The sequence below is a fragment of the Leptonotus elevatus genome, chromosome 18 (assembly GCF_054856555.1).
Source record: "Leptonotus elevatus isolate MCC_2025b chromosome 18, RoL_Lele_1.0, whole genome shotgun sequence".
Taxonomy (NCBI): domain Eukaryota; kingdom Metazoa; phylum Chordata; class Actinopteri; order Syngnathiformes; family Syngnathidae; genus Leptonotus; species Leptonotus elevatus.
In genome coordinates this window covers 5,138,396-5,155,528 of record NC_141256.1, presented here as the reverse complement: position 1 = coordinate 5,155,528, position 17,133 = coordinate 5,138,396, and the positions used below count along the sequence as shown (strand labels likewise).

At 39.5% G+C, this 17,133-nt stretch overlaps 2 protein-coding genes and 1 long non-coding RNA gene across 8 annotated transcripts in view; 2 read left to right on the top strand and 1 right to left on the bottom strand.

Annotated features, from left to right (window-relative positions):
• Positions 1-10,887, top strand: part of fam49a (family with sequence similarity 49 member A) — a 28,860-nt gene extending 17,973 nt beyond the window's left edge. For 3 of the 4 annotated variants that reach the window (XM_086061401.1, XM_086061403.1, XM_086061402.1), the window contains exons 3-12: positions 3,286-3,365; positions 5,136-5,257; positions 5,380-5,485; positions 5,562-5,698; positions 5,776-5,853; positions 5,923-6,039; positions 6,126-6,205; positions 6,311-6,437; positions 6,508-6,578; positions 9,336-10,887. In XM_086061401.1, coding sequence (XP_085917527.1) covers positions 3,296-3,365; positions 5,136-5,257; positions 5,380-5,485; positions 5,562-5,698; positions 5,776-5,853; positions 5,923-6,039; positions 6,126-6,205; positions 6,311-6,437; positions 6,508-6,578; positions 9,336-9,399 — 972 coding nt within the window. In that variant the 5' untranslated portion in view covers positions 3,286-3,295 and the 3' untranslated portion in view covers positions 9,400-10,887. Of the gene's footprint in view, positions 1-3,285; positions 3,366-3,606; positions 3,687-5,135; positions 5,258-5,379; positions 5,486-5,561; positions 5,699-5,775; positions 5,854-5,922; positions 6,040-6,125; positions 6,206-6,310; positions 6,438-6,507; positions 6,579-9,335 lie in introns of all 4 variants that reach the window. The other variant, XM_086061400.1, reaches the window with a different exon arrangement.
• On the bottom strand, positions 9,410-16,430 carry fbxo16 (F-box protein 16). 2 transcript variants are annotated; one of them, XM_086061398.1, is made up of 9 exons: positions 16,250-16,430; positions 15,866-15,973; positions 14,778-14,813; positions 14,491-14,697; positions 14,226-14,396; positions 12,817-13,076; positions 12,526-12,637; positions 11,917-12,157; positions 9,410-11,759 (listed from the first exon to the last, which is right to left on the bottom strand). In XM_086061398.1, the coding sequence occupies exons 2-9, from the start codon at positions 15,971-15,973 to the stop codon at positions 11,668-11,670; spliced, it is 1,227 nt and encodes a 408-aa protein (XP_085917524.1). In that variant the 5' UTR covers positions 16,250-16,430; the 3' UTR covers positions 9,410-11,667. The 2 variants fall into 2 exon arrangements, with proteins under 2 accessions (XP_085917524.1, XP_085917525.1); XM_086061399.1 differs by lacking the exon at positions 16,250-16,430 and having other exon boundaries at positions 15,866-15,977.
• Positions 11,658-16,636, top strand: LOC147158357 (uncharacterized). Of its 2 annotated transcripts, XR_015090887.1 has the most exons (4): positions 11,658-11,792; positions 11,906-12,146; positions 15,931-15,995; positions 16,413-16,636. It is a non-coding gene; the product is annotated as an uncharacterized LOC147158357 (long non-coding RNA). The 2 variants fall into 2 exon arrangements; XR_015090886.1 differs by lacking the exon at positions 15,931-15,995.
• Positions 16,637-17,133: the final 497 nt, after the last annotated feature.

Sequence of the window (17,133 nt, the reverse complement as noted above, 5' to 3'; positions counted from 1 at the left end):
TAACAATTTTTGGGACAGTAATGAGCTGTATAAAAACTATAGGCTGCACAAACAAAGGCTGCTTCATTTAAATGGATCGGCTGAATATATTTATTTATTTAGTGTTTAGATAAGTTTGGTCAGGTGCTTAAGAAGTGCAGTCCACATATTTACATATCATTGTTTCATTTCCAAGAAGTGTTGCTGTGGTAAAAGCCACAAGATTGTTTGCATCCACCCATCCATTATTGCTGTTATCTAGATTTATGACTTACAGATTTATGTTTATGGCCCATTTGTTGGTTAGAATATTGTGAAGTTGTCGTAGTGGGTGCCTAAAAGAATGCATGTCAAAGTTTTTAAGAAGTTTAAAAACGCTAATTGAAGTAGTGTAGATAAACTGTCTTTCATATTAATTCCTGGCTCTTGCCATTATTTAAGCGTAACCTGTAAGACCAAAACATTTATGTACTAGTAGAGTTAGTCAGATATTGTTTAATTGTTTGTTTGTTTAAAAAAATAAAAAATAAAATAAAATAATATATAAACATTGGAAGAGAATCTTGAAAAAAATCATTGGACATTAAATTATTGGTGGGGGGGAATCAAAATTAGATTTTTTTTAATAGTTCATCCCTAATAAAAACACAATATTATAACCTGCAAGGTGCAAACACAGAAAATGCAAGCACAAAACATCTGAACCTAATGTGCTGTCCGTCCTTTTTCTTCTTCTGTGGTGTCAGTTAGCAAATCAGCTGAGTGGTGCATTACTGCTGGCAACTGACATTGTCCTCCTACTGCAAGGAAATAAATGTGAATTGAGGGTGGCCGGATTTTTTAAAGTTTGCTGCCGCCATGTAGCGTTGGGAGTCTGATCTTTATCAACTTTTAGCTTGTAGCTACAAAAAGGAAGAAAAAAAAGCTCACATCTTGAAATGTTTTCAAGTCAAGGCAAACTTAAAGGCACAATTGTATATTTGCAGCATTTAAAAACAAAAAGGGGAAAAAAAGCATTTTCTAATCAATTCAGCCTGAACGAACATTTGTAACATATAATGCTATTCCATCGTGGTGCTTTTGGTGCATTGTGGTGTGAATTTAACTTATTAGTTGATTGACTCGCTGTAAATGTGTAAAAACTGTAATCAATTGACCTGTCATCACATATTCTTTTGATAAAGCCGACAGCACAAAAGGCAATTATAGCTTGGCATGCCTTTATTGTTGTGTATTTCATTTCACAATTAAAGCATTTCCCATACATTTTTATCATCAGAAGGACATTTTCTGGAATATGCAAAGTATCTATCTCTGTCAGTTTCCCTTGTTTTGGAAAGAGGCTTGTGTGCGGCTATGTGTGGTATTTCCCAAGTCAAATATTTTTGGGATAATCATTCTCACTTTGAAGCCGAGCCATATTGAAAATTGATTGTGAAAGAGGAACTGGGTACACACAAAAATTCCCTTTGTAGATTTCTGACATTTTTATTGAAAGGTTTCGTTTAGAGAGGTATTTTTGGTATGAACACTTATTGGCATGATTGTGTCTAAAAGAATGACCAAAAAGATGACACAGTGATGCTCAAAAGTTTAATTACATTATTCAAAATAAAATATTTCTTAAATACACTGACATTAATGCCTTGGAATGTTTTTATTTTGAATTTGTTCCCGGCAGTGTGTCGGGACAGATGCTCATTCCCATTGGAAGTACTGCACTGTATAGTTAGTTTGAAGTTGTTGTTTTTTTTGTTACTGTCTATGGCCCAAGTGTATAATGACTTTGAGTTTTAAGTATTTTGTACGTACAGTATTGGAATGTGTTTTCAGTAGATGCCACGTTTAACCTAAACTTAAGGTGTCATGTTCTTTTAAATCATTATCAGTGGCCTTTATGTCCCATCCCAATAATATATTACATCCACGTTAGGACTGTGTTCACATTAACCACTGAAATTCCTCCGTTAATGCACAAACATACAGTGACATTCTTTTTGTTGCCAAGGGGCTGTTAAGTTTAATTATAATTTTTTAGGAAGTGACATAATGGCATTGGCATTACAACACAGTGGAAAGACTTTCCCTCCTGAAATCTTCAAAAAGGTGTTAAAAATACGTTGCCAAAAGTGAATTTTGTTTGTTTGTTTAAATGGTTGAGCTTGTATAATGACATGGTTTGTTTTACAGCCAGCTCAGCCAGAAGTGGGGAAAGACCAGTTTGTGCCCGAGGGTAGTTAAAATAGTTCCTGAGTCATAAAGAAAGGAAGCTAGTTGTAGCTGCAGGCTGTCTACAGTTGGAAGAGTGCCACTTTGACGCCATTTTAAGAACCTCAAAATTTAATCAGCACTGCCCTCTTCTGGCCCAACCACGTATTTAATCAGCTGTTAATATGCGTGCCTTAAATTTACATAGTAATCTAATCCAAGAATTGCCAGGAATCAAAGCGTAACAGTAGAAACAGTGTGCAGAATGTAGTCTCTCTCTCTCTCTCTCTCTTTTTTTTTTTTAATGTCTGTGTGAATGTTGTGAAGATCTCAGCTTGAGGAATGAATAGCAGGATTGATTTTAGCCGTGGTTTGCTGGAGGCTGCACAGAGAAATGCAGTGTGATCATCATGTGCACACTGTAAGCACAGTGTGTCTTTTGTTGTTACCTCGCACTATCATTTGATTCTGGCAAGTTGCATCTTTGTGGTCGTGAAGAAAGATTCACTCTCTCTAGAAGCTGCTACATGTGCAGTTTCATCTCACTTTGATAGACTGTCTTCATTTTAGTCTATTCTCGTTACTCAATTGACATTTTGATTACGACTCCTCAAGCCGCTCATCATGAACGCCCTGTGTGGAATGCTATTAAAACTCAATGACTCTGTTCCCACTTATCCATGTGACGTGCTATATGACGTGTCCACTTTTCCTGTAAATGTGACCTCATGTAATGCTTGGGATAGTCCCATGAAATTGCTACTTACTTACTGGACTTTCACTTCCAATAAAATATTTATAGAGAAACTGACATTTACGTCTGTTCCTCCTTTGTTTAAAAAGGCACTAATCCAGAGAGGGTTGTTCAGGATCTGTGCAGTTTAGTCTAGAAGTACCACATGGTAGACTCTTACAATAGTTTACAACTGTATTATAATAGCATCAGGCCAGAAGTGAGAACCGAGCATAATAGCAAAGAAATAGTATTGCTTACAACACTTTTTTTCCCCCCATACAGTTACCAACATCATGAACGGTTTTCCTGTACTGTCTGCATTCATTTGTTTTGTGTGTTTTACCATTATTTTTGCCCATCAGGTTTGCTGGAATGGGTAACCTGCTAAAAGTCCTTACAAGGGAAATAGAGAACTATCCACACTTTTTCCTGGACTTTGAAAGTAAGTCTGGCAGAGGAGTGGGGAAAAACAGCGATAAGATGGAAAGGACGAGAAGATTATTTCCTTTCTGTTTGCAGGCTTCCTTCGTGCTTTCTTTCCGCACAGACATGAAACTCGACTCTCTGCTCCAAGCCGCCGTTTCTCGCTGTTCAAAAAACTTTTTAACATCACTTATACTTTTCTTCCTTTTTCTTCCTCTCTCTGTGTGTCTGCTCCTTTTCTCTCTCTCTGTCTTTTGCAGAAGCCAAATGGGGAATCTGTTAAAAGTGCTCACTTGCACCGAGCTTGAACAGGGGCCAAACTTTTTCCTTGACTTTGAAAGTGAGCATAGCTTGTCTTTCTGCTTGTCATTTTTCCTAATTCACCCCTCTTTACTCCCAAGAGCTCAAGGGTCGGCGTATTTAGGTTTAAATTGGCTAGCATAAAGGCAGCCTTTGTTGTCGGTAAACCTTCCAAAATCTATTCACTTGATGTTAAACTGACTAAAAATGGAGTTGACCCTTGACCTTAGCAGTCTGCTTTTACTCTCTTGTGCATGTTTGTTCTACTGGTTTGGGAAACAATCTTTCTGTAATCTGTTGACGGGATAACATTAGAATCTATTTAATCCTCTATTATCATGCCAGTTTGTAGTGTTTAACAACATCCAACAATTAGAATAATTAAAAAGTCATAAATCACAACAGTAAGAAGTGTTACACCACCTATGACATGTACAGAGATATAAAATGTTTGCTTTAATGACTACCAGTTAGCAATTAGCTACAGTCATCTTCCTCATTGAATCGCACAGATATGGGAGCTGAAAGGAGCATGATCGCCACCTAATGGCTAAAGATTGATTTGCGCCCACTAATCTGTCCATGTTACAGGCTTAATTTTCTGTCGCAACCAAAATTATGTCTCCCCTGTGGCATTTCATCCAACCGCAGTCTTTGTTTACAAAAAGAGGAAATGATGGGATAATGGGAAGGGTTTTGAAATGTAAAACAGACTTCAGACAGTTGAGGATAAATGTCAGTGATGCTCTATATTTACAGCAGCTAGTTTGGCTGCCTGTGGTCATGACAGTCCAAGATTTAAAATGACATCAAGTATTACTGTTACAATTTACAGTATGCTTGCTCACACTTGGGTGAAATATTCCCTGAAGTCTGAGCCAAGCCATATTTACAGGAAATGTAATGTATACTCACCAGCCACAGCTTTGGTTACATCTGTATAGTCAAAAACAAGCTTTCCCAAACTCAATAAGAAATTTGTTTCCAACTGAGATTTACAGACAACTATTTAGGATGTAGTTTTGAATGTAGCTCAGTAAGCTAATATAAATCGAAAGGAACACCTCAGATTTTGTAACACTGTACTTTTATGTAAGTTTAGTCAGTGTTGTGGCCATTGAGTGTGCTATACATGTAGTCTTCATTTAGAATCAATTTTCACTCAGTGTTTTTTTTCATGATCATAAAATGGCTTAAATCCGTCTGGCATGAATAGAATTGAACAGCAGAGGTGGCAAATCCAGGTCCAAAAAGTTTGGCTTTAGCCCCAGGTGCTAGCTAGCTAGCTAGCTCTCTAGCTGGCTCCCATGGTGCTCGTTTACCTGGCAATGAGGTAGCTAGCTAGCATCAATGGCTAAAGCCAAACTGTGGCAGGGTTTTTACTTTCTGGGCCTGGATTTGCTACCTCTGTTGAACAGCAATTGTAAAAGACAGTCAGCATAAATTTGTCTATAAGTGAGTGTTTGCTTTGTGTATTTTCCCTTGTTAGATGCGCAACCCACAGAAGGAGAGTGTGATGTCTGGAACCAGGTGAACGCCGTTCTTCAGGACTCTGAAAGCATCCTGTTGGGTCTACAGGCATACAAAGGAGCCGGACAGGAGATCAGAGATGTGAGGAGAACAGAAATCTCGGCTGGGATCACCTTCAAATCTATTTATGTACTCTTAGACATCCATTATTTTGATAGGTGTTAACATGTGACCGCCATTCTTGGTGTAATTGTTCTCTTTAGGCAATTCAAAATCCGAGCGACTTCATGCTTCAGGAGCGAGCCTGGAACTCGGTGTGCCCTCTTGTTATCAAACTCAAGAAGTTTTACAGTTTTTCTCTGAGACTAGGTGTGTAACAGTGTCGCGTTATTAGGGTTTGAGTAGAAACCAACAGTTGTGATTTTGATTTTGTATTTGTGTGCAGAGGAGGCTCTACAGAGTTTGTTGGAGTCCCTGACATGTCCGCTCTACACGCCCACTCAGCACCTGGAAAAGGAGCAGGCGTTGGCCAAACAGTTTGCAGAAATCCTCCACTTCACTCTCCGCTTTGATGAGCTCAAGGTGCCAAACGATACTTTCACATCGTAATGTATGATTTTGTCTTGAGCGGTTTGATTTCATTGCTTGTTTTACCTCAGATGAGAATTCCCGCCATCCAGAATGACTTCAGCTACTATAGAAGAACCATCAGTCGAAACCGAATAAACAACATGAATGTGAGCTCTTATGAACATACAGTAAATGTGAACATGGCATTTTTTTCACATTTCATTGTGACTCTACAGCTGGATATTGAAAATGAAGTTAATAACGAGATGGCCAATAGGATGTCTTTATTCTACGCCGAAGCCACGCCGATGCTGAAAACGCTCAGCAACGCAACCACAAACTTTGTCACTGAAGTAAGTTCGCTTCATTTTTAATCATTCCTGAATTGTAAATTATGTAAAAAATATTCCATATGACATTTTGGTCATATTTTTTGTAGAACAAAACTCTTCCACTGGACAACACGACGGACTGTCTGAGCACCATGGCCAGCGTCTGTAAAGTCATGTTGGAGACACCGTGAGTTAATTTGTCAATGTAGCATCACTTTTATTTTGATACGACCATTTGGCCCAAAACAAAAAAAAAATCTTGATATATCAAGATGTCATCTTTTGTGTCCAGGGAATACTCAAGTCGTTTCAGCAGCGAGGACACACTCCTGTTCTGCATGAGGGTCATGGTCGGTGTCATCATTCTCTATGACCATGTTCATCCCAACGGTGCCTTCAACAAGTCCTCCAAGATCGATGTAAGTTCCACACGCACTGCACACATCACTGCTATGTGACGCAGCTCTCACCTGATGATTGTTTCGCCAGATGAAAGGCTGCATAAAAGTGCTGAAGGACCAGCCTGCGGACAACGTAGAAGGCCTGCTGAATGCCCTCAAGTAGGTCACTCTGCCTTTTGCACACAGTTGTACATGTCACTATTCAGGTTTGAGGGGGAACAGTAATTGAATTATATACTCATTCAAGCACAAAAAAAGTGCTAAAAAGTAACAATTTCAAACAAAAACCACGTGTTATTGTGCGGAAACACAAAATGACCCCTTTCGCGGTATTTTAGCCAAGAATTGTCTCCTCTCTTTGAAGTGTGATAACCAAGTCATTTATATGTGGGGGTTTTTTTTACTTTCAATCACTCAAAATGTTTAGTGGCATCAGCAGGCATGTGATTTTTCCGCTAATTCGCGGAATTCCGCTTTTTTTATCTCCCCCCCCAAAAAAAAAAAAAATCAGATTTCGTCTCTCTACAGCATTCCGTTTTAGTGTTTCCGCAACTGAAATGAAACCGATCTTGCGATTGGCGGAAGTCTCCGTGTTGACCAATAAGAGCGCTTGTTATAAAGGCATAGGAGTATGCCATTGTTTGTAGACCAATAAACGCGCTTGTTATAAAGGCATAGAGTATGCCATTGTTTGTTGAGCAATAAACGCGCTTGTTATAAAGGCATAGAGTATGCCATTGTTTGTTGACCAATAAACGCGCTTGTTATAAAGGTATAAGAGTATGCCGTTGTTCATTTCGCACACGTTTTTGCCGAGTGTTTAAAGAAAGATGTCCGTGATCGAACGCAAAGATGCTCCGCGAGTTAAGGAAATTGACAAACTCGTAAAAAACAAGTTTCGCTGGGACTGGTTAGAGAAGGATATATCGACAAATGTTGGAAAGAAGACTGTGACGAATTTGTTCAGTGACTTCATTCGGAAGATCGATCGTGCCGGGAAAGCGCTTTGCATTTGGTGCCGTGATACCATTGACTATGGCGGGAGAGGTTTCAAAGCTCTTGAAAGTCCTACTGAAGAAGCTGTCATCGTTGGTCACCAATGTCCTTGATGAGTCAGAGCTGGGGAACTATGATCTCGAGGTGAGAGAATACCAGTTGGACAGTGAGTTGCCAACACCTTTGGACTCAGAGGGGAAGGCAATTGCACTGGATCGTTGGTGGGCTCAAGTCTTTGCTGTTGGAAGATACCCAACCTTGGCCAAGATGGTGAAGGCTCTCATGAGTTGCTTCCATGGGCCTCAAGTAGAGGGGGCTTTCAGTGTCATGGGTGATGTCCTGAACCCCAGAGCATGCAGAATGGACATAGCCACATACAGTTCTATTCAGACTGTGAAATATGCCCTAAGAGCAAGAAAGACCACCTCTGTCAGCCATTTTGGCAGGAAAGACATTCTGATGGATCCTGTGCAGTCCAAACTGTGCCTAAATCTGAGGACATCCTCCAAAAGGTACAGGGAGGAGAAGGATGCAGAAGCAGCTATGTTGTCTGCAAAACGAACAGAACTTGCTGTGAAACAGGACACTCAAATGAGCAAGGCTGCCTCAAGAAGAACCATCAAAGCTGCACAGAAGCAGGCTAGAAAGACCCATTCCAAAGCAATGAAGTCTAGGAGGAAGTAGTGTTTGTGTCATGTGAATGGATTGTGCTCAAGAATGAACACTTGTATATTCCTGTAAATATGTTGAATGTTTTAATGAGCAAAAAATAGAAAAACATTATTTATGACATAAATAATTTTTGAATGTGACTGATTTTGAGTTGACTAAAACTGCAATTTTATATGGGATAGTTCAATATACATTGGAAATTTATGCTGTTGTTTTGTCTATTTCTTTGTCATCTGAGTGCATTGAAAGTACTTAAAATCACGGAAAACCCATGAGCTACCCTGGCCCCCCCACCAGGGCGCTGCCCTGGACCTAGCTGGGTGCCTGCGGCCCCCAGACCCCCGGCTAAATTTTCAGATAATTTCACTTTGGTCAAATCACATGCCTGCATCAGACCTATTCATACATATATAGCATTTATTTATTTATTTCTTCATTTGTTTATTTATTTGTTCTTGATGCCCTCTATGGACAATAAAAGCAATAGTGTGCAATGACCAAAAGTAGCTATGGTGTACTGTCCAGAATTGTCCCTTTGACAACGCGCATACACACACGTCACACACACATACGCATGTGCACATGAGTGTTACTGTGTACACACACACACACACACACACACACACACACACACACACACACACACACACACACACAGGCCTGTTCTCTCAATCCGAACCATGCCAGTTTGTTTTTGTGCAATTATGGTCACTTGGCAGACATACATCAGCTCAAGAATAACAAAAAAGTTGCCCTCTAGTACCACCTGGTGGATTAAGGCTTTTAAGACTCAAATTTTTTATTTTCCACCTTTAGTTTAGGCCCACTGAATGGATAAATTGGGTAATCATGGGAAATGCACTATAACACATCAGGTGTACAGTGCATAAAAAATATGAAAAAATATTATTTATAATAGGAGTCAATGGAGCCAAACATTGGACAAATACAACCTGTGTCTAAGGATAATGACAATAATAATTTAGAAATGATGGATGGTGCCATTTTGAACTTCAACATGTTTGGATAATCCAGGTGAAATTTCAGCTCCTTAAGTGATTTTTAACATGCTTCATCTATGATAATATTATTAATAAAACAAAAAAAGCCAAGAATTGGACAAATACTGCACAAGGTTGTATCCTGAAATGTGATCTTAAGTGTATTCAAGGCTGTTGCTACTCATGTCACACTGTTTATGATATTTGTATTCATTAACATGTGTGCTTCTCATTTTCTTCTCTTCAGATTCACCACAAAGCACCTGAACGATGAGTCCACTCCAAAAAACATCCGGACAATGCTCCAGTAATTTAAATCATTTTAATCGTATATAAAAATGAAGAGGATCAATGCTCTGACCTCAAATAAGATGTATATGTTTACAATATTTAAGAGACCTGTTAACACTTTGCATAGTCATTCTCTCCAAGTTACTCTACGACAACACGATTCCCGCTTCTATTAACAGCTGAGAGAGTGTTTCTCATTTGTCGCCTTATATAATCGAGGTTTCTTAAAATCTCCCAATTTTCTGACATGCTTCTGTGTATGCACACAAAATGGCCTTTTATTGACTTGCTATGCAGTCAGTTTGTGCATGGAATGAGATCAATCAAGGACTTGTTTAGATGTGGAGACAGGTGAGACACTGACTGCTTAGATGTATCGTCACAAGGATTCTCACGTTTTTGCTTCCAAAAAAAAAAAGTACGTCCCGCCCCGGTGTGCCTGTTGATGTGAATATAGAACTGCACAATGCATGTGCTTGAGAGGATAACAATCAATCATGCGTTTTGCTTTCACTGATTCGGTTATTTTGTTTGTGTAAAAAGAAGGCCAAAAAGTGTATTTTTAATAAAAAACTTTCATGTTCTTATTTCACTCTTGTTAATATATTGATCAATTGCCAGTTTTGAAAAAAATATATATAAGTTGTTTGAGTGTGAGGGGGAGTGAATCATTTGTAAATTATTACCTAGATTTTTTTTAATGAATTTTTATTCCACTCCCGTCCCCTAATTGTCTTTTTATTGCCTTAAAACAAACATTTTGAGCTACTGTACTTGTTGTAATTGTCTTAAAATGGATCTGCTGTGTCAAATGTCATGTTGGTGGCCGCTGTCACTAATCGTCAATAATACACCAGCGTGTATTATTGCCATTTGCTGATGTAGTGACTCTGAATCAGCTTGATTATCAATGCTATCCAATCGCTAATCCAGTTGATTCTGGGAGCTCCTCATACTAGACTGGACAATCACATCATTACTGACTGTTGGACTTCATATTAAATTGTGATGATGATGATGTAATTCTTATTCCACAAACACAATACTAATCAGAATATCGTGTTTAGACTAGTGGGGGCACATAGAACATATTACTGCAAAGAACATTTTTTTTGCTTGACATCTGCTATAAGCGCACAAGTATAAAGAAACAGCCATAAATAGGAATTACTTTCTGACTGAAGCTATACTGTACCCGTTTATGACTCAATTACATTTCAATGAATACTCATGTCAAATGTGTCTTGTTCATTTTTATCACCGTCTTGTGATATTTATGTGCACACATGAGCCATACTTTTGGATTTGCTGTCATGATCACGTGACAAACATAAAGCTCTCCTTCATGTGCTACTGTGTTGAATGCAGGATTGGGTTAGAACATGTTCTTTTGTTGTTTTTAAAGCATTTGTGGACTTGCTTATTATATAAATTGCTTCCGCTTTGTAGTGTATTGTTTAAAGGGCTGTGTGAATTTGATAATAAAGGTGGTACATTTCTTACTGAAATATATGAATGACTCTTTTATTTTGAGCAACTGTCACGTATATCATCTTGGCATTTCCAAGTTTTCAAATGATCAAACTTCGTGCAGCTCTACTGATCTGAATATATGACTGGATAGCCGATAGGACTAGACTTTTAAAGCTGCGAGGCCGCCATATTCCTTCCAAGAAACATTTCTCGGCATCGGCATACGATCCTCTATTTACAGTATCGAAATCGGAGAACATTTGAGGCAGTTCTTAGTAGAAACAGCATGATTTATGATGTTTTAAATTTGTTAAACAAGAGGACTTCAGACATTTTACAACTCCGACGGGTTTAAATACATATATAAATTATATGCTTAATGATGTTTACAGGAGGAAACGTGTATATTTTTAATCAAAGCATTATAACTAATTCGACAAAAGATGCCAAATCTAATATTGAAGTCAAAGGAACTGAGCGGAAAAGGGAGTCTTCAAAGCAGCACATACCGTCTACTCGTTATTTTATTTTTATTTTTTTTTACTTGTTAAAAAATAGTGACCAAACCGCCACAAAACCCCCCACCCCTGCCCCCGGTCCTACACTAACTGCCTCCGAGCTGTATTTGTCTAATCTGTACGTATACCGTATAGTTTACACAGTAGTCTGCTAGCGAGATGGGAGGACCAAGATGGCCGCCCTGTGGCTTCAACGGTTTGCACGGGCGTTTATGAGCTATCTATCCGCTGGCTATTCACTCATATATTCAGATCAGTGGTGCCGCTCCTATGCCTGTAAATGTAGTTGTACTTTCATTAGTTGTCCTGCAGGTGGCGATATGTGTCAGTCCACGACTGTGTGAGTGACATGGAGAGAGTCCAGGGCTCAAACTCAAACAGTGGTACACCTGAAAGAAGAATTTCGAGCATTAAGGACTCAGGTAACATAAATTAAAGGTTAAACTCTCGTTTTGCTTGGAACATAAGGCACTTTTTTTCCCTAACACTTTAAAAGTCTCCTGACTGTATCTTGCTATGCGCTTACATCATCCAGCTCAGACTTACTGGGAAGGCTCCTGTTGGAGCGCTGGGACGCCCTAAGTGCCTCCAAGCTTAGCCTGGGTACCGCCGTCCTCACTGGACCTGGACGCTTGCCGGCATTCCACCGGGCCTGCCGCAGCAGGATCTCCCCCGCCTCCTTGGTGACAGGGTAGCTGTGAGTGTGAGATGCCCAGTGGGGCCGAGACTGTGTCTGACGAGGAGGAGGAAGAGGATGGTGGGGTCTGCTGCTTGAAGTAAGGAACATCTATAGGAAAAAAAGGAGGAAATATCTTAGAGAATCTTTTGTTTTTTGCCGCTTCTTTACTCAATAAGTAGTTATTTGAAGTGAGGCATTTAATTGCTACAAGAGTGGAAATAACATGCTGATGTCTGTTGATTGGTCCATGACATTAGATACTATTTATAGATATTTTACTAAAACTGAAATATTTTCTGCTGCAGCGTCCTCTGTTTCTCCTTACACATCATTTGCATCACCTCCTTCTGTGAGCCTGTCATCATTAACATGCATCCTCCATAATGCATGAATTCTGCCGGTGGAGGATCTTCAATATTTTAGGGTCACGGGCACATTGGAGTTATTGTTGCAGTGAAAAATTAAGTGTGGTTCACCAGTGATTTGACTTTTCGTAGCTTGTAAGTTGCCTCGGACAGCGTTTTTGGTTTCTCGTTGTCTGGTTGCTCCGTTTTGCTGCTGCAAGAGGTTGCTCTGCTCTTCATCAGCCTAGAGGCAAACAATAGTCTTGATTGGCATGTTATCATTATTTTTGGTGCCCAGGACCACGTAAAATGAACTTAAAGAGCAGTTTGCATTTGTTTCCCTAAGAAACTCAAAAAAAAAGTCCCCTCTGCAGGACCTATGCAAATTCTGTGATCATATTTGAAAGCTCCTTGCTGCCTTACGCTGCAGTGTTTTGCCGGACAGGGTCCGAGTTGTCCAGGTAGTTGAAGCGGACGATGTCTTTGGGACATCTGTCCGAGTCTCTCCAAGGTGGAAGCACAGGTGGAGGCTTGTCCTTTTTTAATCTGCTCCTGGATGTACCTCCAATGTACTGGTTGGTGGATGCTTGAAGCCCGTCACTTTGCGAGATGTCCTCATCATCATGTCTACTGCCGACTCTTGCTACGTCATGAACCGCTGTCTGCTGCGGGAACCAGGCAGCCTGTGGGTGGATTACACCAGGGCAAAATTTTGTGCTCAAGGGTCACATTTTAATAATAAAAATATTTGATTATTCATGAATAATTGTGAAGGTATAAGGCCTTGACAAACGCAGCATGTTATTCCTATTTTTTTACTCACTCACTTTTTGAGATGCCTCTCTTTCCACATAATTTATCCAATTCACGTCATTCCAATTTTATCGTATTCCAAAAATTCTCATCATTGAGGGTATTATTTTTCTCATTTCAAAAGTTCACAGTTTTAGAAATTACCCATTCATTTCCAATGGGACATTCAGCATAACAGATTCACATCGTTACAATTTGAAATTCAAAACATTCAGCTCATTCAATCCACATGCCAAATATTCCCAAGGACCAACAATTCGACAAATTCACCACTAAAATTCCCCCACAAAAATAAATAAACAAATTAGAAAAACACATAAATTTCATTTAATATAATTTCACATAATTTTATATATTTTACTATCATGAAATATCACTCCACATCATTCTAAATTATTCTACTTCATTCCACATGCCTCCATATTTTTTCATTAAGCATAAGGGATGTAACAATATCCAAACATCACGATACGATATTATCACGATATGAAGGTCACAATACGATAGTTAGCACGATATTGTGGGGAGGTTGGCAATATTAAAAAAAGTCACAATATTGTAAAAAAACTAACAAAAAAGAGCTCATACTTAAAAAAAAATAAAACACTGCATTGTGCTTATATACATAACAGCAATGCATATAAACAAGCTACAATCTTTAATAACACTTAATTAATATTGAGGCACTTACTTGCCAATGCGTTTGAAAGAACTAGCCACCAGAGGGTGCTAGAACTGGACAAATGGAAATCAACATGACTTCTTTAACAGATGTGCTGCTTTTAATATTGTGACATGACGACAACGATATTGCGGCAGTTTTAATATTGCGCTATCACAATATTGTCGTTACCGGTATATCCCTAATCAAGCATTTCAGCCTTCACACATAATTTCTCATGAAATTGTACATGTGTAAGTTTCTCTATAATATTTAACCGATTAATGACTAAAATATGAATGTAGTTTATGAAACAATAGCACCATTGTTATTTTGAGTGGCATTACTTCTTACAAACCTTTTTGGCTGGTACAGCAAGCAGCATTTCTTGCACAGTCTTGATGTAGTGTCTCTTCCACACACCCTGCTCGAAAACTGTAGGCGAGAAGCTGATGAACCAGCCAAGTCTCAGACACTTGGGCATCCACAGCTGGTCCAGTTCCACGATGCTTTTCCAGTGCCAGCTCACCTGCCATCAAAGGAATAAACCATACATCATGCATTGCAAAGGGACGTTATACATCTATGTGAGTGTGTTTGCGTTGCTGTTGGTTCCTCCTTACCCGTGCACAGCGACAGAGGCTCCGTGGGTCCAGGAAGGAGAAGACGTAGAGGCAGATTGCTCTCGGCAGCATGCACGTGAAGTCAGCGGCCTGCAGGGGGAGCTGTCTACTCACGCAGAGGTCGACAAAGCGGAGCTGCTCCTTTGAGCAGCCCTTGACGAAGTCGTGCAGCACCAACCTCCTCTGCCTGTCAGACCACCTGTCAAACTGATGAGCACATGAAAGGCCTTCAAATCAAAAGAAAGACACCCCGACGGCGTCTTGGCACAATGCACACGTTGACGTACCCACTTTGCCAGGAGGCCTCGCCTCTCCTCAAAAACCTGAAAGCGACACAAGGGCAATGATGGCTTTTGTTTGTTTTAAAATAAACACGTGATGCTTTCATCAAATATGTTTGTTTCGATTGCTATTTGTTGGTTCTTGGTCATGGTGACAATTGATCTGTGGTGAGACATGAGAAACAAGCAAAAAACAAACAAACATTAACCTCTCGTTTAGCTACAACAACAAAAACTGACACTCCCCAAAAACTTCTCAGCCATAAAGAACCCTCTTACAACCCTCCCACTCACTCACCAAAAATGCTCTCACATTCATCAAAAATCCTCACACACACATTCCAAAAAACAAACTTGCATGGAGCAAAAAAAACAACAACTATGCATGCTCACAAAATCAAACTAGTCCTGTTAAAAAGTTCTTACATTCACCAAAACCATTCTCACACATACAAAAAAAAAACTTATTTCACAAAAAAAGGCTAATTCATTCTGAAAAACTTGGAACACTCACTGAAAACCCATCACACTCACAAAGAGAAACTCTCATGTCTGTAACACAATAACCTCTTATACGCCCAAAAAAATGTCTCACACACAACAAACACCGCTCATAGGCCAAAAAAATCTCTCACTCTCAATGAAAACAAACACAAAAACTTCACACTCACCAAAAACACTTTCACATACTCCAAAAACCTATCACAGACAAAAAAAAACTCTCACATGAACCAAAAAACTCTTATACAACAAAAAAACTCACACCCCACCTACCACACACTCTCTCACTCCCCTCATAAAACGACCCCCCCCCCCAAAAGCCTCTTACATTCACCCCCCCAAAAAAGTTCTCTCACATTCAGACAAAAACTTTGTATGTATGTATGTATTTATTTATTGCCTATAATTGAGAGTCAAAAGTTGTCTTGGAAGCTCAAAACTGAAAGTCTTGGCTTCTGTTGCCAGAGGAACTTAACATATTGATATAAATGCGAGAAGCAAATGTAATGTGTGACCTATACGTGGCACCTCGTAGCAAGGTCAAACAATTAGTGTCTTCCTGTTGAATGCTTTGCCTCGAGAGGTGTTGTGACCTTGTTGTTGGACAGAGAGTGGTTCAGAGGGGTCCAGGCGCTCATCTTGGTCTGCATTTTAGCAGGACTTGCAGAGGACCTCGCTGCGTGCGGCATCTTCCTGTTCATCTGGAGACACGGCAGTGATAATGTGAGAGACTCCCGTGAATCAGTAACAAACAATGCACAGTCCTGCGACTGATATGTGACAACTAACTCACTGCCAACGCATGCATTCTTGTGTTTTTGTTTTTAAGTCATTGTAGGACACATTCCTATTGTTTAAAATGGAAAATGCCAACCCCTGCTTGATGTTGTGCTCTCTCTCACACACCCATGTGTCAAGTGAAGGACTCTCTCACATACACATGACGACATATATACACACTCTGTGATTTAACTTACCAACACTTCAGGTCGGAGTGAATAAATCCAACATCAAAACACAATGTTACTTCTCTCGACTTGAACATCCATCTACCTATAATTCTCATCCGTCTTGCCACTTCTCCGGGGCATATAGTTTACATGTTCCCATAGTAACCGTGACTGTGCTTTCTGTACACAGACCAAGCTGCCAGAGCAGATCACACACCGAGGGGGTGCTGCACAGCAAACCACAGTAGGGTGTGCAGTCTGCACTGTGCTGGCGTCCGTGGCTCTAATGATGACAAATGTTATGCAAGAAGGCCTGACGCTGCAGCACAAGCACCGATGGAGCAAAATGTGTGCGTCAACGAAGAAGGAATATTGGCCAAATAGTGTGAGAATTAAATATTATATCAGCACAGATTTGTGATTATATTTCTTTGATCACTTTGTAGGAAATTGTATCATTAATTTCAAGAAATTTATGTTTGTCTCACTTTATTTTTATGTTATATGATTAGTCATATCGTTGATAAAAACAATAAAATAAATTACACCTAATTATAATTTACAGTATTTTGTTTTATTAAAAGTTGTTCTTGTTTGTTTTTGTTTTCGCAGCTTTTCCCATTTTAAGGAAGCTAAAAAACGTGCTCGTGCACGGTGAGGCGGTCGCGCGCAAAAAGGGCATAAAACCTGCTGGGAAGAAAGAGACGCGGCTGTGTCAAGTTAGCAGAGACACTGTACCAAAGCGGAAACTCAATACACTTCCTATCAAAGTAATTTAGAAATTGTTTGATTGCGAAAGTGTTTAGTACTTTCGTTTCGCCTTCGTGTTTTTAGTTTGATTAGGTTCATTTTATTATAATTTCTAAATATTTACATTCAACTGCTTCCAAAACTTCCCAACGCATCCCGTG